At 49.4% G+C, this 18,469-nt stretch overlaps 2 protein-coding genes across 4 annotated transcripts; both read left to right on the forward strand.

The window, feature by feature from the left end:
* Positions 1-2,714: 2,714 nt before the first annotated feature.
* MSH5 (mutS homolog 5) lies at positions 2,715-16,396 on the forward strand. Of its 2 annotated transcripts, none has more exons than XM_070360788.1 (25): positions 2,715-2,833; positions 3,201-3,351; positions 3,622-3,745; positions 4,195-4,275; positions 4,460-4,522; positions 5,228-5,349; positions 5,532-5,641; positions 5,897-5,932; positions 6,258-6,340; positions 7,099-7,144; positions 10,074-10,212; positions 10,329-10,391; positions 12,137-12,265; positions 12,565-12,637; positions 12,798-12,907; positions 13,140-13,220; positions 13,445-13,532; positions 13,748-13,937; positions 14,043-14,169; positions 14,577-14,726; positions 15,078-15,152; positions 15,347-15,490; positions 15,673-15,810; positions 15,964-16,037; positions 16,259-16,396. In XM_070360788.1, exons 2-25 carry the CDS (start codon positions 3,214-3,216, stop codon positions 16,368-16,370), a joined length of 2,496 nt encoding a protein of 831 aa, XP_070216889.1. In that variant the 5' UTR covers positions 2,715-2,833; positions 3,201-3,213; the 3' UTR covers positions 16,371-16,396. The 2 variants fall into 2 exon arrangements, with proteins under 2 accessions (XP_070216889.1, XP_070216888.1); XM_070360787.1 differs by having other exon boundaries at positions 2,718-2,789.
* Positions 16,397-16,510: 114 nt separating this feature from the next.
* SAPCD1 (suppressor APC domain containing 1) lies at positions 16,511-18,469 on the forward strand. 2 transcript variants are annotated; one of them, XM_005904207.2, is made up of 5 exons: positions 16,552-17,004; positions 17,232-17,372; positions 17,869-17,964; positions 18,138-18,227; positions 18,316-18,454. In XM_005904207.2, the coding sequence occupies exons 1-5, from the start codon at positions 16,891-16,893 to the stop codon at positions 18,409-18,411; spliced, it is 537 nt and encodes a 178-aa protein (XP_005904269.1). In that variant the 5' UTR covers positions 16,552-16,890; the 3' UTR covers positions 18,412-18,454. The 2 variants fall into 2 exon arrangements, with proteins under 2 accessions (XP_070216890.1, XP_005904269.1); XM_070360789.1 differs by lacking the exon at positions 18,138-18,227 and having other exon boundaries at positions 16,511-17,004; positions 18,316-18,469.

Here is an 18,469-nt window from a genome sequence, read left to right on the forward strand (position 1 = left end):
TTCTCCAAACAGGACATATGCCAGCTTCCACATTTGAATCTCTGTCCTATTCAGCCATCTCTTTCTTCCTCACTACCCTCTATCTAACAAGACACCTAGAGTTTCAGAAAATCATGGTGGGATGCAAGGATATAGGAGCAAAGCAGGGCTTGAAACTTAAAGAACAGGAGAGAGTTGGGGGAGGAGCGGGTGGAGTGCAGAGAGGTGCTGGAACCAGCAGTTAGTGGTTTCCTCTCATGCTTCCTCTTCTGTGGGTTTTCTCTTCCCTGGAGGAAGGCCTTTCTCTGTCCTCCTCACAGAGGGGATATATTTGGTGTTTGTTCTCTTTTGGGCTTCCCTTGTGGCTCAGCTGGTAAAGAATCTGCCTGCGATGTGGGAGACCTGAGTTCAATTCCTGGGTTGGGAAGATCCCCTGGTGAAGGGAAAGGCTACCCACTCCAGTATTCTGACCTAGAGAATTCCATGGACTGTACAGTCCATGGGGTCGCAAAGAGTTGGACACAACTGAGTGACTTTCACTTTCCTTGAACAGAAGAATGTAGAATGATTCAACAAATATCTGTTCGTTGAGGGGCATCTCCTCCAAGGTGACCCTTGAAACCTGCACACATGACCCCTTCCATCTGAAGAAGGTCAAAGCAGCACTACTTCCCAGGGGCCTTTTCTGCTCCAGCTGGTCCATGTCCACCAGAGAATCTGCCTCACAAAAATCTCCCCTCTGGGAGAAGCCTCAGGCAAACTGGGCCAGTCCTGAGCTCAAACAGGTTTGGCAGCTTCTCCCCTGCCTCTCTTTTCTCTCCTACAGTTTTTATAGCTCGAACTGCCTTGATCATCAATATTGACTTTGGCTAGCTGGCATGGCTGCCCACAAAATATTTTTCCTTAACTTTTCAGGTGACGGGTAATGTTGCCCTCTCCTGGTACCATCCATCAGTGTTTCATGGATTTGAAGTCAGGGGCTACATCCCCCAAATCCTGCCTCAGAGAAGTTTCCCTCCCATCTCAATCTCCTTGCCCCTGCTTTTCTCCTATTTCAGTCTCTCCCCTTTATTTCTCTAGGCTTCTCTTTCCACTTCTTCCCCTTCCTCAGCTTGGTAAACCAGTCCCTAATCTCTTCCCACCCCAGATTGGAAGGTGTGTCCCTCCCCCGACACTCCTTAGAGCTGTCACCTGGCCTCCTCCAGGTTTCCATAGCTCCGTTGCTCAACAATTTGCCAGGGGTAACCATTAACCTAGTCTTTAACTCACTCCTCCACCTTTCTTACTAGAGGAGATTTTCCATTTATTAGTTAGCAGAGCCAGTTTACCCACCATCTTTCCTAAGTGCTTGGATGGGAATCTCTGCATCTCAAAGTACCCAGAACAACCTGGGGGTGAAGACATATTTCAAGAGACTTTAAAAAAAATATGTATTTGGCTGCATCTCAATGGACATGGGTTTGGGTGGACTCCAGAAGTTGGTATGGACAGGGAGGCCTGGCGTGCTGCGGTTCATGGGGTCACAAAGAGTTGGACACGACTGAGCGACTGAACTGAACTGTCTTAGTTGTAGCACACAGGATCCTTAGTTGCAGCCTGTGAACTCTTAGCTGTGGCATGTGGGATCCAGTTCCCTGACCAGGGATCCACCCTGGACCCCCTGCATTGGCAGCACATTGGCAGCATTGAATCTTAGCCGCTGGACCACCAGGAAGTCACCAGGAAGTCCCTTAAAATTTTATGATTGCTTATTTTGGTCTCTCTGTCTTCTTGTTTCTCTACCCCTCATATACACACTCAAAAATTAGGCTCATGGAGTAGGAACTTATGTCCCCTGCTTTGATTCCACCACCTGGCCCAGAATGAGTGAATAACACTCTTCTGTTCTTAGGAGTGTGTGTGTGTGGGTAGGGGCATGTGCTTGTAGGAGTGTAGGTGTTTTTATTAGGTCTACTTCTCTCTGCCAGTATTCTTGCCGGGAATATCCCATGGAGCGAGGAGCCTGGTAGGCTACCGTCCATGGGGTCGGAAAGAGTCGGAAAGACACGACTGAGCAACTTCACTTTCTTTCTTTTCTTTTTCTTTCTGCCAGAATTTGGTGAAATTCGAATACTTCCAACTTCTCGTGGGGCGCCGAAATTATTAATTAGGCCTTGTGGTGCCCCTATGGCAGCGATCATAGTCTGCACCCAAGAAACAGGCAGAGGTGGACTGAGATAGGAGCCTCGCTTCTTATTTCAGCTTATTTTATTTAAAACACTCACGAAGCTCTTACTGTGTTTGCCAGGCACTGGTCTAAGCTCTTTATAAATATTAACTTAGACTTGTTGGCATAGGTTGAATTAATGTTGCTTATCTCCATTCTCCAGGAAAAAAATAAAAAAGTGCACTTCTGTTCCTTTAAGGTCGGTCCCGTCTGCAGATTCCCCAAAGTCCCTAGACCCTTTGCGGGGGATGGGGTGGGGGATGGGGCTCGGGCTCCTACTCTGCCAAGAACGTTTCTCACAGGCTCTCAATCAAAGCCCAGAAAGCCTGAGGGCAGAGGCCCGGGTGCTAGGCAACGGCGGAGGGCGGGAAGTTTGAACCTTCTGGCAACGCCCCGTATGCGAATAGGCCAATCATCATCCAGTCTTCTCTATGGTCCTTTTTCCCTTCACTCTGTTGGATCTCTAGTTAGGATCCGGGTTTCTTCGACCAATAGAGGCTAAGGAGGCGGGGCGTGTGCGCGCGCACCCCACCTTCGTGTTGGCGCTCCAGTCCCGCTGGCCCGCGGCTGTTAGTGACGAGGTGTCGCGCACGTCGCGACCCAGGTGACTGAAAAGGCGGGAAAACACCGCGAGTTTCCCGCAACCAGGTCGGGGAAGCCAAGATCGTGAGACTGTGATCTTGGGGGCTTGGTTGGCAGGACGGGAGAGAGGAGGCGGGTAAAACTCGCCCCCCAAAGCACCCGCAAGACCGTCTCCAAAACACAACCTCCGCGTGACAGGAATGAGGGTGGGCTGAGTGGTGTTTTCCACAGTCTGTACTAAAGTGAAATACCGTTAAACTCGACCCTCCAAATGTCCTACACCTGTAACCACAGTTCTCGAAGGTCCACGCAGCTTTGCCCTCAGCCCTCTCCCAGTAGTTCTCAGTGGATTTGCTTCTGCGCGCCCCACTACCCCAGCCTCCTAGCAAGTGAGCTCTCGCTCCAGAACTGTCTTCATTTTCTGCATTCATAGAGCCTCCAAAGCCATGGCCTCGGTAGCAGCGACCCCAACCAGGACGCCGAACGGACCAGGACCCGGGGAGGCCTCGGCCAGCTTCCCCACCGTGGCTTCAGACCCGGTCCCCCGCGAGCCCGAGGAGGAGGGAGAGGAGGAGCCTGCTGAGGTCTTGTAGGGGGAGAGGCGCTGTTGGAGGAGCAGGAGCTCGACAGAGCCGGAAATTGATTGGAACGCTTGATTGTTAGAATATAAAGGGGCTGGGAAGACCTGGGCTAGTCACTTCCCTCCGCTGAGTGTCGATTTCACATTTACTGAATGGGGGTGATGATACCTATCTCTGAGAGTCGATAAAATAATTAAAATTAAATAAGACATGGCCCAACCCTGTACTTATCAGTGGTTCAACTATTAGTTTCCTTTCCTCCTTGCCCGACAGATTCATCTATGTGTCCTGTGGAATTCAGGATACCTGGGCATTGCCTACTATGATACTAGTGACTCCACCATCCACTTTATGCCAGATGCCCCAGACCACGAGAGCCTCAAGCTGCTCCAAAGAGGTAAGGACAGATCTACGAATTCCCCTGTGCTGGCACTGGAAGTGTATTGCATTCACATGGCCTTACCTGACTCAATCTATTTTATTAGTTGACTCCTAGAGACTCCCTTTATTGTTTTCAGGAATTCATCTCATTATTCACAAATATATCAGGTGCTGGAGATATAGTCCTGAGCAAATCAGTCATGTCTGTCCTTTAGGGGTTTATGATCCAGTGATAATCTCATGGGCACCCCTCTTCCCTCCTATTACCCCATCAGTCTTACTGCTTTCTTTTTCTAATTTCATATGTGACTCCTACTTCTCCCAGTGTGGGGGGGCCTTCCCTGCTCTTGGAGGAAATAAGTTTTTGAGGGGTGAAGGGAGGTAACAAAGGGAGGGTTAACAGGTTCCCTTTTAGTCACGAGAGAAAGATCCTCGAACTCATTTGCTCTCCATTCTCCTTCCAAGTTCTGGATGAAATCGATCCCCGGTCTGTTGTTACAAGTGCCAAACAGGATGAGAATATGACTCGGTTTCTGGGGAAGCTTGGTAAGGACTGAAAAAGGGAAAGAGGAAAAATGGGGAAGGACAAAATTACGGAATGTTCCAGAGATTAAAGGGTCTTGTGCGGAGCTACAGCCAGGAGATCAGAATTGGGTGAGAGGGAAGATGGGAAAGAGGCAAAACGACTATGATGTACAGACTGATGGCCCTTTCTTTGTTTCCTTTATAGCCTCCCAAGAGCACAGGGAGCCTAAGAGACCTGAAATCATATTTTTGCCAAGTGTGGATTTTGGTATCTCCTCCCTTTTACTTTACCCACACCCCCATCCCAGTTATGTGACCCTTTCTCCTAATTCCAGTTTCATCATCAGAGGTCTCCTCTCAGCCCTGTCTCATTTTAAACCTATATGTTCTTCAGGCCCCATGACCAGTCTCCCCACAATCTCTCCTAATCCCTACCTTTAATAACCTGCAGTTTAGGCTTGTTTAGGGATGAGGGCCCTCCCTGAAAGAGAGTGTGGTAGCATTTTTTGGTCAATTTTGATTGTTGGCATTTTCCCCTTTAAGCCAAAGCCATTTACCCCTTAGTTAAAAAAAAAGGCACTACCTCAGTTACCTTATTGATTTAGAAAGCACTTCCATTATCTTCCCAGGTTTGTAAAAAGGACAGGGAATGTTCTATCCTAAATTCCTGAATTAAAAATAAAATAAAATAAATTCCTGAATTAATATGATTTTTTGACCCAAAATCCTGAATTCCAGATAGATTTCTTACTCGCCTGAGCCATTTATCTTTCTCAGCTTATGTTCCCAGCCAAACGTCTTTATATTATACGTAGACTAAAGAGAGGGTCTAAAATTTGGTTCTTGTCTCAGCTTTCCACTAATTGCCTGTGTGAATTTGGCAAGCCACATCATCTCTCTGTTTTCTCATTCTTAAAATAAGATGAAGATTGGGGCTACAAGATCTTTCCCTCCCGTTCCCCCCTCAAAATAGGCCTGGAGATAAGCAAACAGCGCCTCCTTTCTGGAAACTACTCCTTCCTCCCAGATTCCATGACCACCACCGAGAAAATCCTCTTCCTCTCCTCCATCATCCCCTTTGACTGCCTCCTCATGGTGAGATGGGTCTTGCGAGATAAGGGCTGGGATGTAGCAGGTTAGAAAAAGGCACAAGCACCTGGACACCAGGGTTGAGTCCTGGAGGTACTAGCCCAGTCCTGGAAAATAATAGTTCTTCCTGGTGTTGTCCAGCCACCAAAACACTGGGATTTAGCCCAGCACCACTACTGATATCCTAGGTTCGAGCACTTGGAGGACTGCTCAAGTTCCTGGGTCGAAGAAGAATCGGGGTTGAACTAGAAGACTATAACGTCAGCGTCCCCATCCTAGGCTTTAAGAAATTTGTGTTGTAGGTGACTTACCCTAACCTCAACCAAAGTAAGGTGGGATTGGGAAGCCTGGAAAGTAAGGAAGGTTGGGGAGTGGTGGCAGTGACCCATTTGGTAAAGTGCTCCAGGACACAGGGTTCCTGTGAGGGTATGGAGCTCTGGGGAGAAAACTGAGACAGTCTTCTGGAAGGAGGGCTAAGTGGGTGGGACTTAGGAATGAACTCAGACCTCTCATACCCCAGCCACCTTCCTTTCTGCTTGTTTTCTGTTCTCAGAACCAATCTGGTGAGCATAGATCAAGACACTTACAGGTAAGGAGATGGAGGCAGGCTGTCATCTTTGGGGAGGGAGAAGGATTAAGCTTAATGCTGTAATAATCCTAATGGGGCTTCAGTTTCTTTAATCCTGGGGCTATTAAGATTTCTCTCCCTGAAGGAAAGAGAAGTGGGGTGGTGAGAGGAGAGAAGAAGAAAAACACAAAGGTGTTACCCTCCTTTTCTAAATGGAGAAACTGAGGTGGAGAGCAGTGAGGGACAAACCTTACATAAAGACTTGATCTCAGGAGAGGTCCCAATCCCCATTCCATTTTCTCAATCACCTTTAAAAACCCACATGACCCTAATTTCTCCCTGATAGTGTTCTGCAGATATTTAAGAGTGAGTCTCACCCCTCGGTGTACAAAGTGGCCAGCGGACTCAAGGAGGGGCTCAGCCTCTTTGGTAGGTGTGCCTGTCCCTCATCCCCCACTGCACAGGCCTGCCAGAAAAACAGCTGCCTCCAGAGATGGATCCCAGCCCCTCTCTTCCCACTTTACCCCACTGCCAGCTGTCACTTCTGCTCTAGTCCAGCTTTATTATCTTCTTTATACCCTTCTTGAGCTTGGGCATCTCCCCGAAGCCTTGTCCAGTATAGTTGTCCCATGTCATTTGCATATTATTCCCTACTTTACCAACTCTGTCTTATTCCTTGGGTTTGTATGAATGTTTGTACTAGTGATGTACCTGTCTAGGGACTTTGGGAAACCCTATATATAGAGGAGAGTTATGTAGTTGCATAACTCTTGTGTTTGTTTTGCATAGAGTTTTATCTCTTATAGTTGTTTCAGGCTTTAGGCTGTGTTGGGGACATCACCCAAGTATCCATGTGGTTTCACTGTGCATCTCAGTGGGTTGGGTCTAATGTTTACGTATATGTATTGGGCTTTTTGTGAGTCTAACTGTGCCTACTCTGAATATTTTTCTGGCTGAGTGTTCCTATGAGTGCTCATTCCCTCCCCCAGGCCCATGTAAGGTAATCCCGGCTCAGACTTGTGGCCAGACGCAGGCTTTGGCTGCCTTTGTGTCCTGTATCTGGGGACTAACCCCCAAGCCAGCCAGCCCAGCACCCAAACCTCTGACCCTGATGCCTCAGCTTAGACACATCCATACATTCCTTTCTCTGCCCCTGCTTGTAACAGACTCACTCCCTACCCCAACAGGAATCCTCAATAGATGCCGCTGTAAGTGGGGAGAGAAGCTGCTCAGGTGAGTGAGAGTCACACGTGTGCATGCCGCCTATAGCCTCAAACACAACCACCCTTAACAGGAATGAAAACAGCTGCCCTTTCCCAAATGCTGGCTAAATGCCTTTAGTCCTTACAACGACCCCATGTGGTGTGTTACTCTCATTTTACATTGTCAGCACAGATACATACAAAGCCATTGATGACACTCGGACTTTCACACGTACTCGCAGCAGAAACACAACCACAAGACAGCAGTGTGCACATGGTAATATCTTTAATGGCTAGAAGCACACTTCAGGTGTGAGCTGTTCTCTATGACTTTCAAATGAGTATCTCTAGTTCTGAGCTCCACATGTGGAATACTCTTTTGCCTATCATTACCACCTGTGATTTCCACAGGAAGCTCAAACCCAGAGCGTCCAAACCTATGCCCACTGGCCCTGTTCCTACTTTCTGCATTCCCTTTTCTGCTTAGTGGAGTTGCTGGCAATATAGCTTTTCAAGCTCTGAACCTTGGATTGATGCTTCTCCCTCACCCCCATATTCAGTTATTCCCTAAGACCTATTGATTCTATCCTAAAATGTGTCTCCCAGCCATCCCCTTCTCCCTCTTTCCTCTGTTCTAATTCTAATATCTTCATCTTTAACCTGGAGCATTGCATTCACCTTCAAATTGGTGTCTCTGCCTCTAAACTCTTTTTCCCAATCTATTCTTCATTCTAAAATAACTGTCATTCCAAAACAGAGATCTGAACATGTCACTCCCCTATTTTTTAAACCTTTTAAGTAAAAACAAAAGACAAATCTTAGGAGGCTCCCTCATTACCTACAGGATGAAGATTTTCATCTTTAGCAGTACAATGCTGAGGGTTCCTCAATTTTAATTTCAAGGCTTATCTCTTCAAGTGTATGGTTATTTTTTGTTGTTGTTGCTGTTTGGCCACAAGACTTAGAATCTTAGTTCCCAGACCAAGGATGAACCTGGGCCCTCACAGTGAAAATGTGGAGTCTTAACCACTAGACCACCAGAGAATTCCCCCTCCAGTCTACATTTATGCTGTTCCCTTTAGAAAGTCTTTCCTCTGTTCTCCACTGATCAGAATCTTACATCCTCTTCAAGGTGCAACCCAACTATCACCTTTTTGGTGAAGCTTTCACAGGCACCTCTGAGTGTGTTGGCACGCATCTTGCTGTGTGATCACATAGTGGTTATTTATGTTTTTTAATTGCACTATCACATCAGGTTGGAATTAGCACTTAGTGAATCTACTTGCCCTCTATGCAAGTGAGTGAATGCTATGCCATGGCACATTCTTGTTACCTCAGCACATAACCCTCTATGAAGTAGGATGCAAGCACACTGGTTACATCATCTCTGAAAAGTTAGGAAACCTTTGCTAGCCTGCAGGTACACAATCCTTTTCCCATGCCACCTGCCCTGCACTCTATATCTTGGAGGTTAATTTAGGATTATCTATGAAGTCATCTCCAGATAATTGGTGAGGTAATTTAATTACCCCTATATTGTCTAGTTCTTCTGGTCCAGATCTCTAATCTCAATGAGGGATGAAAGGAAAGGAATTCTCAGAAGAGAAGAGAACTGAATCAAAAGTGAGGGAGAGTGCAGATTCCCTAGATAGGACCCCCACAGGGCATAGACTCACAACCTGATGATCAGCTAAGGGCCCAGCTGATCTAAAGCCAGGCAAGGAACCTGGAATGTGACTGTCACAGTATGCTCTGAAGAGTGATGTCCAAGCAGTCTGGAGATCTAATTTTGAAATCCAGCTGTCCTTCTTACTAGGGGCATGACTGGACAATTTGCTTATCTTCTAAGAGCCTCATCTCCTCAACTGACTTGAGCCTGACTTGACCAAGACCTCCAGGCACTTGAAGTACATAAGTCAGAGACACTCAGGTGTTTTATAAGGAAGCCTGTCTGGTGAGCCCATGTAGGGAGGGTATTCACAGACTGGCCTACACTGCCTCAGGCACCTCTGCTCCCCTGTGCCCAGGAACCAGAGTTGCCTGAAACCCACTCTCGAATCCAAATGAGTCCTCCATTTCATTCTAACCTAGGGTTTTCTAACCAAGAATAAGTGGCCATAGACTCAGTGTGAGATATACATCCTTAGGCCCCAGTGTCTCCACAGGTTGGCTCTTACACAAAATAGTATGCCTAACGGCTTGCTCTAATGCAGGAAGGAATCCGTGGCCTCCCAGGTCATTATAGCGTCTCACTACTCTTCATGGCCATAGAGAGATAGGGATACCCTCCCTGAATTAAAGAAACACAGATGAGACATTTATTTCTGTATAATAATTCAATTTGTCAGGAAATACCTCCACATAAAAGGTAGTAATAATAATATAAACCTCTGTGTTTCCACTAGTCAGTTTAAAAACAAGACAATGTTGTGAAGCTCTTTAAGTACCTCTACCCAATACTTTCTTCCCTGCAGTCATGACCTTGAGGACTTATGAACTGAGGACTTATCATTCTACATGGAACAGTTACATACTTTCATAGGAAGGACATGAAAAGACGAATGTCTGCTATTTCACAGCTAAATATGGATGTGCAAACTCTTTCTGACTCACTCCTTCTCAGCTGCAGATAGAGCTAGAGTGTTGGAATTCAAATGCCTCAACACTCTGCTCTCCCTCTAAAAATATTGAAAAGCTCCATCACTTATCCACAGGGAATGACACATGGTCATATCATCACAACCGAGATACACAGTCAGGTCGTGCTCACATCCAGAGATTTTCAGTAGGTGTGAGTAAACACACTTGCATAGATATGACACTGTATTTACAATGTGTACCAATACACATTGCCACCATCCCCCAGGGCCCTCCAAAGGCACATTTTCCCAAGTTGAGATCAAGACACTGATGAGAACAGATGTAATTCCTGGTCTCCCCACTCCAACCCTCACTTCCAGGCTGTGGTTCACACGTCCAACCCAGGACCTGGGGGAACTGAATTCCCGTCTGGATGTCATTCAGTTTTTCCTGTTACCCCAGAATCTGGACATGGCTCAGATGCTACACCGATTGCTGGGTCACATCAAGAACGTGCCTGTGAGCCCGGGTTGGGGGGCAGGGAGGTGGGGAAGGAGGCTGAGGAGTGGTAGGCATCTTGAGGGCCATTAGAGTGGGAGAAGGAAACCAGCAACTGTCTCCTTGTCCGACTGTAGCTGATTCTTAAACGCATGACGTTGTCCCACACCAAGGTCAGTGACTGGCAGGTTCTTTACAAGGTAAGACCTCCCTTGAACCTAGAAATCCAGGTTAAGCCCCCAGCATGTGTCCCAAACCTTCTTTACTCTTGTCCCCATGTCCAACTTTATCCCAACACCTTAAAAAAAAAAAAAAAAAAAAACTTTGTAGTGTGGAAATTGTCAAAAAAATTTTCAAGAGAATAATATAATGAACCCTCATGTACCCACCCTGTAGCTTTAACACTTTGACTTATGCAAATCTTGTTTCACATATCTCTTCTCTTACTTTCCTTTTCTTGGATTATTTTGAAGCAATTCCCAGCCATCACATCACTTCACCATAAATATTTCAATATGATTTCTAAAAGAAAATTATTTTTTTAAAGAGAACAATCGCACTATCTTACCTAAAAATGAATATTTTATTATTGTCAATTATCTCGTTTAGATTTATATTTGTCTCTTAAATGTAATGGCTTTTAAAATTATTTATTTATTTGTGGCTGTGCTGGGTCTTCTTTGCTGTACAGGCTTTTCTTGAGCTGCGGTGTGTGGGGGCTCCTCTCTAATTGTTGTGCAGGCTTCTCATTGCAGAGGCTTCTCTTGCTGGGGAGCACGGGCCTAGGATGCGCAGGCTTCAGTAGTTGCGGTTCCCAGGCTCTAGTGCGTGCACGCGTGCTCAGTCATGTGCAGCTCTTCGCACCCTCATGGACTATAGCCCACCAGGCTCCTCTGCCTATGGGATTCTCCAGGCAAGAATACTGGAATGGGTTGCCATTTCTTCCTCCAGGGCATCTTCCCGACTCAGGGATCAAATCCACATCTCCCACATCTCCTGCACTGCAGGTGGATTCTTTACCACTCTGCCACCTGGGAAGCCTCTCCCAGGTTTTAGAGCACAGACTCAATAGTTGTGCACTGGCACAGGCTCAGTTACTTGGGCTTAGTTGCTCCAAGGCATGTGAGATCTTCCTAGACGAGGAGTCAATCCTGTGTCTACTGCATTGGCAGGAGCATTCTTTACCACGAAGCCACCAGGGAAGCCCCATGTAAGTCTTATTCTGTGAACTTCCTTAGTAATTTTAGTTAGTTCCACAATTTGCTCAGGCTTTTTTGTGAGTAGCCATTGTTTTGCTACTTGTTTGTTTCCATCATGGATAGATTATAAGCCCTTTGATTTATATTCTCTATGTGTCCTTTGACACAGAGTAAGGTTCAGTAAATGTCCTTTGGATTGGGTCTGTGCACTCAATCTAATCCCTGGTTAGAGCAGCCACCCCAGGTCACTGACCTTCACGCTGGGAATTAAGTGACTCTCAGTGACTCTCACCCGTCCTGTCTTCATGCTCTCTCACCCAAATGCTGGCATTGCCCCTACTGCCTATTTACTTCTTCTCTGCCTTTCATATCCGTATTTCTCTTTCTCCTTCCTCTGTACAAACTTCTTTCTTGGGACATTGTACAAATGTCTATCAAAGCACCTACCACTTTGTTTTTAAATCTTCTGGGTAGATTTCTGTCTTCCTCACTAGACTGAGAGCCCTTGTGGGACAAGGGACCCTCCTGTCTTTGTTGTCTTCAGAGTCTCAGTGCTTAGTGTGATGCCTGGTGAAGAGTTTTGCAGATGCTATTTTCTCTTGGTTTCTTTTTTGCCTTTGAGAGCTCCTCCGTCTCTGTTATTATGTTTTTCCCTATTGGTCTTTGTTCTTCTCCATCCAGCCCTGTCCCCCCGCCTCAGCCCGGCCTGGGTACGGGCCACCCTCCTCTGTCCATTTCTCCCACAGACAGTGTACAGTGCTCTGGGCCTGAGGGATGCCTGCCGCTCCCTGCCCCAGTCCATTCAGCTCTTCCGCGACATTGCCCAAGAGTTCTCGGATGACCTGCACCACATTGCCAGCCTCATTGGGAAAGTGGTGAGTGGAACGAAAGAGAAAGATCTCCTGGGAAACTAGGGGAGAGAGACGGATCTAAATAATGGAGAACAATGGGTGGGAGCTCTGGGGAATATGGTGTGGAAAATGAGGATGCATGGGACACACTGAGGTCAGCTGGATGGTCAGAAGATGGGATGGCAGACATTAGGGGTGTGCCTTGAGGCCTGGAGGGTCAGGGTTAAAGCCAGGACTAAAGGGCGAGTTGGGGCCCAGGTAGAGGTGAGGAATAGGATGAGATTGTGCTGGATGGAAAGAACCTGGATTTCTTGTCTCCTCAGGTGGACTTCGAGGGCAGCCTTGCTGAAAATCGCTTCACGGTCCTCCCCAACATAGATCCTGAAATTGATGAGAGTGAGTGTTAGGTGTACGGATGGGCCCCTGAGCTCAGAAACATGAACCTGCCCTGTGATGGGGTACCGTCCTCTGCAGGTGACCCCTGCAAGTGGGGATGATCATCGCAACCAGGGTGGGAGCCTTACTTTTGATATCCACGTGTCTTCCACGCTCTTAGAAAAACGAAGACTGATGGGACTTCCCAGTTTCCTCACTGAGGTGGCTCGGAAGGAGCTGGAGAATCTGGACTCCCGGATTCCTTCATGCAGTGTCATCTACATCCCTCTGGTGAGGGCAGGAGGCAGGGGTGGTGCACTCCCCGGGGACATTAGGGAGACATGAGGCTTAGGAAGGACACAGGTAGATAAGAAAACTCCTGGAGAAATCAGAAGAATGTGAACACTCTTTGGTGCTTAGGCCCCTGAGGGAAGCATTTGGGGGACACAGAGGACTCTGGCTACTTCTAAAGAAAGTGCCCAGAGCATCACTCCTTGCTTTATCTCTTCTTTACTCTCCCCAGATCGGCTTCCTTCTTTCTATTCCCCGCCTGCCTTCCATGGTGGAGACCAGTGACTTTGAGATTGAAGGTCTGGACTTCATGGTGAGACCCTTGACCTCTGTAGGGGGAGATAAGGAAAGGCAATCAGCAGCTGAGGGAGGGCCTTTCCCCGTTAGCTCTGCCCAGTGTGGGATCCCTCTTTCATTGTTGTATCTTTACCAGCTCTGAGACAAAGGAGAAAGAAATCAAGGCCAGGGCTGGGGTGGGGTGAGAGAAGATGAGGATGGAGAGATGCAAAGCCCGTAGCTTTGAACCCTTGTACCCAGTTCCTCTCAGAGGAGAAGCTGCACTATCGAAGTGCTCGAACCAAGGAGCTGGACGCACTGCTGGGGGACCTGCACTGTGACATCCGGGGTGAGGAGAAGCGAGTGGCTGGAGCGGGCTGGGCAGTGTGGAGGTGATTCCAGTAGGCTCCTTTCCTTCCTGCTATTCCTTCTCTCTCTCTGACTCTGCCTTTTCTGAGTGTCTCTGGGATTTCAGATGGTTTCTAGGTTCATCTGCTGGCTTCTTTGTCTCTCCTTTGCTCTCCCCTGGAGCTGACACCAGCTCCTTCCCTCCCCTGCCCCAAGACCAGGAGACCCTGCTGATGCACCAGCTGCAATGCCAGGTGCTGGCACGGGCAGCCGTCTTGACCCGGGTGTTGGACCTTGCCTCCCGCCTGGACGTCCTGTTGGCTCTTGCCAGTGCCGCTCGGGACTACGGCTACTCAAGGCCCCGTTACTCCCCACGGCTCCTTGGGGTACGAATCCAGAATGGCAGGTGAGGACAGAAATGGGTGGAGGAATAGACAACGAGGGGCCCAAAGGCCCCATGTTCTGGATCCACAGGCCGGCCACATGCAAGGTAACTTTGCATCGGCTGCAGGCATCCACTGATGGAACTCTGTGCCCGTACCTTCGTGCCCAACTCTGCAGAGTGTGGGGGGGACGCAGGGAGGGTCAAAGTCATCACCGGACCCAACTCCTCAGGGAAGAGCATCTACCTCAAACAGGTAGACAAGCCCCCGCACTGCCACCTCCATCATCCCCATCCCCCGCCTCCCAGGCACCCCAGGCCCCCACCGCTCTTCCCCATTGTGCTCTGACCCCACATGCCATGAACAGACTCACCCCCGCTGTCCCTCTCCCTGCTGCATTCTCATTCTCTACCTGAAGGAGGGCCGTGTGCCAGTGACCATCCTCTGACCTGAATCCTCCTCTCCCGCCTCCGAGGAGGTCCATGCTGTTCCTCAGAATGCCTCTGCCAACTCCCTGCCACTTTTCACTGACTCTAAAGTGGGCCGAAGGGGTTGTTAAACTGTGTCCTTCTATCTTGATCTATCATTCTCTCCTGAGACTAGCCTCACCTTCACCTCAGCCCACACCACCGGGCACTGTACCTCTCTCCTCCCTTATTCAGGTAGGCTTGATCACATTCATGGCCCTGGTGGGCAGCTTTGTGCCAGCAGAGGAAGCTGAAATCGGGGCAGTAGATGCCATCTTCACCCGAATTCACAGCTGCGAATCCATCTCCCTTGGCCTTTCCACCTTCATGATCGACCTCAACCAGGTCAAGAGGAGGCAGGGTTGGGGGAGGGGATAATGGGGAAGAAACCCGAGCCCTGAAAAATGGTCAGAACAGGAAAAAATTTCCTTCTGCTGCCTGTTCTTTACGTGAGGGGCAGGGAGCACCCAGTTCAGAAACCAGGAGAATCAATACCATGAACCTTTGCCAGTCCCTGGCTTTGTGAGAGGCACTGTTGTCAATGAAAGGATGAACGAAACTTGGGTCTCGCCATTAAAGAACTTGCAGTTCAGTAGGGTGTACATGTATTCAGGCATCTTTACTCACAGGCACACTGGTCAGTGCCAGGCCTCGAATGTTTATGAAACTCTCCCTTATCCACCGGGTGCCCAGCAGGTGGCGAAAGCAGTGAACAATGCCACCGAGCGCTCGCTGGTCCTTGTGGATGAATTCGGAAAGGGAACCAACACGGTAAGGGCAAAAGCTAACGAGGAACTGAGGAGAGGAAAATGAAGGAGGGCGAAGGAGGAGGAGGGTGGGGCAGGGCCTCTGGAAAAGAATAGGGGTGTGTGGGCATGAGGGGGGAAGGCCCGGCAGGAGGAGGGGGCGCACGGGGCACCTGTGGCTCCACACCTTCACCCTGTGCTACCCTGCGCCCCTCGCAGGTGGATGGGCTCGCGCTGCTGGCTGCTGTGATCCGACACTGGCTGGCACTCGGACCCACGTGTCCCCACGTCTTTGTGGCCACCAACTTTCTGAGCCTTGTTCAGCTGCAGCTGCTGCCACGGGGGCCGCTTGTGCACTACTTGGTGAGGAGACCTACCCAGCTCCCCAGGGGCCCCGAAGCTGAGCATTTCCCGGAGCTGGGAACTGGCTCCTGCATCAGAACAGGGACCGTGTCCCTTTCCGTTTCTTACTCTCAACGGCGACTGACCAAGGGTATTGGGGCAGGAAGCAGAACGAACACTGTCCCCTTTTATTCTCTTTGAAGACCATGGAGACCTGTGAGGATGGGGACGACCTTGTCTTCTTCTATCAAGTTTGTGAAGGTGTTGCCCGTGCCAGCCACGCCTCCCACACGGCTGCCCAGGCCGGGCTTCCTGAGAAACTCATTGCTCGCGGCAAGCAGGTAAGGCCCGAAGAGCAACTGCCTCCATCAGGGCTCCCACCCACTGTCCCTGCTTCTCTCAGGGGTCCGGATTTCTGGGCCCATGGCATTTCTGACCCATACTTTCTTTTCTCTTACCCACCCCCACCCCTACCCCTTCCTCCTTGGTCCCAGGTTTCAGACTTGATCCGCAGTGGAAAGCCCATCAAACCTGTCAAGGAGCTGCTAAAGGAGAAGCAAATGGAAAAGTGAGTGCAGGCCCAGGGTGCTTGTTCTCAGGGTCCATGTTCTGCAGCTCCTTTGCCCCTTCCAGGGACTCAGCCAGCCTCTTTGCCCTTTAATGATTCACAGTTTCTTTCTGAAACTCCTAAATTCTCAAGGTCCTGGATTTCCTGTACTGCATCCTCTCCCCTCTGCTCAGGGACTCTGTTATCCATCCTCCCCAAACCTCACTCTTCTCTCCCTTCAGTTGCCAGACATTAGTAGATAAGTTTCTGAAACTGGATTTGGAAGATCCCAGCCTGGACCTGGACATTTTCATGAGTCAGGAGGTGCTGCCTGCTGCTACCACCATCCTCTGAGAGTCCTTCCTGGGCCCTCCTCCAGGTTCCAAACCCCTGAAGGCTGCCAGGCCTCCTTGTTTCCTTACCTCCCTCAGACCCAGAGTTCTCTGTTTCCCTGGAAATTCTGTTTAATGTTAGTAATAAAGCTTATTTTGGAGAAAGTTGTTGTTTCCTCAGACCAGCCAAAACAAAGCGAAGTGAGTAGGAAAGAGATGAAACAGGAAGCAGAAGTCTACAGAGGAACCTGCCTTGCCACATCGTAAATACAGTATCACTGCTGGAGGGAGGCCTCGGGCTCTACCAGGGGGACTTTATGAGAATCAGCCACTGCATCAGGCCCTACGAAAACAGATGAGGAAAAGACAGAAGCCCAAGATGTTCTTTTCCTTCAAAGTAGGAACACCCTGGCCTCAGACAGACCCAGCTGGAAGGGCTCTAAGAGGCTGAAAGACTAGGCAGGACCAGTACAAGGCTGGGGGAAAGGGAGGGCCCAGCCCTGCACCAGTGGGCGTGGCTCCACCCTTCCCACCTCAGAGCCATGGGGAGCCAGGGTCCCAGTGGGTGGCCCCTGGTGCAAGCCCCCTACACGGTTCTGTTGCTGCCACTGGAGACAAGCCGCCAAGACCCAGGGGCCCGGAGCTTCTTCCTCTGGGTGAGTATCAGTCCCACAGGAAATCCTGGGGAAGCCCATCTCCCTAGATTAGTCTCCTACAGTCCCCGTCAATTTTGAGGACGCACAGCTCCAGCCCCCTGCTTTCACTCGCCCTGCAGGTCCCCAGTAGCCAGTTTGGACTCACAGTCAGTGACCAGACAGTGAAGCCAAGCATGGCCCATCACCCTGCTATAGAGTGAGTCAGCCTTTGCTCCTTGCCTTTTCAGCTGCAGAGGATGCAGGCACTGGAGCGGGAGCAGGACGCCCTTTGGCAGGGGCTGGAGCTGCTGGAGCATAGCCAGGCCTGGTATCAGGGCCGTCTGAGGGAGGCTCAGCAACAGCAGCTGCACGTGGGGGCCCTTGGTGAGGTATGGGGCTGACCCAAGGGGTTGGGGGGCAGGGGTTACAGGGATGGGTGGACACAGCCTGACACCATCCCGGAAAGGCAAGAGTTAATGGACAGGGATCAAGAATGGGAAGCAGCATTGTAACGACAGGATGCCCCCAAGTGTTAGGTCGGTGTTCATAGTTGGGCCTAGAGAAGGCTGGTTGGCATTCTATTCAGAGGGACACAATTTGAATCTCTCTGTGGAGCTGGGGGAGTGGCCTGGATTGTTCGAATGAGCTGGGATGGGCAGGGAGGATCCATAAAGAATAGAGAAGTGGGGACTATGGCGTTTGAGGGGCTGAAGAACTGGACTGTTACAGAGATGAAGCAGAGAATACTGGAATTGCCCACCTGCCTGGCAGGGAACTGGACTGAGGGGCCTGGATGGAGGAGAGGAATGGCCTGCAGTGGCAGGAGAAGAGTGGCAGATGGAGCTCAAGTTTCACTATGTTGTCTGCCTCCAATTCCTCCTCTAGAATTTTCTAACAGATTTACACTCAGAGCCCCGTGGCCCCCAGTTAGCCCAGATTCAGAGAGTGAACATCTGCTTGCAGAATCTGCTTCAGGGGAAGGTGAGTTTATTGTTTTTTTTTTTTTTTTTCTAATTTTATTTTATTTTTAAACTTTTAATTGTATTAGTTTTGCCAAATATCAAAATGAATATTAGTTTAGACTTTTGGGAAATGGGGATGAAGAAGGGACTTGGGGTCAGCACTGGTCTAACAAAACATCGCATTTCCCCCAGTTCTTCCCACATCCCCCAAACAAAGCTAGTTCCTGCACCACCCAGGACTGGAAGGGAAGGCCAAGGAAACAGGACATGTGGCGGCAACAGGTGGGTGGGGGTGGGGCAGGAGCCCTGGCCAGCTGGCTGTGGGGGTGAGGAACACAGATGTCCAGACTGTCTCTCTCCTCTTCTCCAGGAGATGTCAAGGCAGCAGAAAGGAGGCATTCAGCCAACAGGGGAGATGGCTCAGCCAGGCTGCCCCCATGGACGGAGGGGCCCTACCCGTGTCTAAAGGTTCCTGTGGTCCCCTCAGTCATGCTGATGAGACTGAGAGAACCCCTAGCCTCCTT

This window comes from Bos mutus, chromosome 23, assembly GCF_027580195.1.
Source record: "Bos mutus isolate GX-2022 chromosome 23, NWIPB_WYAK_1.1, whole genome shotgun sequence".
Classification (NCBI taxonomy): Eukaryota; Metazoa; Chordata; class Mammalia; order Artiodactyla; family Bovidae; genus Bos; species Bos mutus.

Coding starts and splice junctions, on each gene's coding strand:
- MSH5 (XM_070360788.1), top strand. CDS start 3,214: ATGGCCTCGGTAGCAGCGACCCCAACCAGGACGCCGAACGGACCAGGA. Junction 12,908..13,139: donor GTGTCATCTACATCCCTCTG/GTGAGGGCAGGA, acceptor TACTCTCCCCAG/ATCGGCTTCCTTCTTTCTAT. Junction 13,221..13,444: donor TTGAAGGTCTGGACTTCATG/GTGAGACCCTTG, acceptor CCTTGTACCCAG/TTCCTCTCAGAGGAGAAGCT.
- SAPCD1 (XM_005904207.2), top strand. CDS start 16,891: ATGGGGAGCCAGGGTCCCAGTGGGTGGCCCCTGGTGCAAGCCCCCTAC. Junction 17,373..17,868: donor ACGTGGGGGCCCTTGGTGAG/GTATGGGGCTGA, acceptor TTCCTCCTCTAG/AATTTTCTAACAGATTTACA. Junction 18,228..18,315: donor AGGACATGTGGCGGCAACAG/GTGGGTGGGGGT, acceptor CCTCTTCTCCAG/GAGATGTCAAGGCAGCAGAA.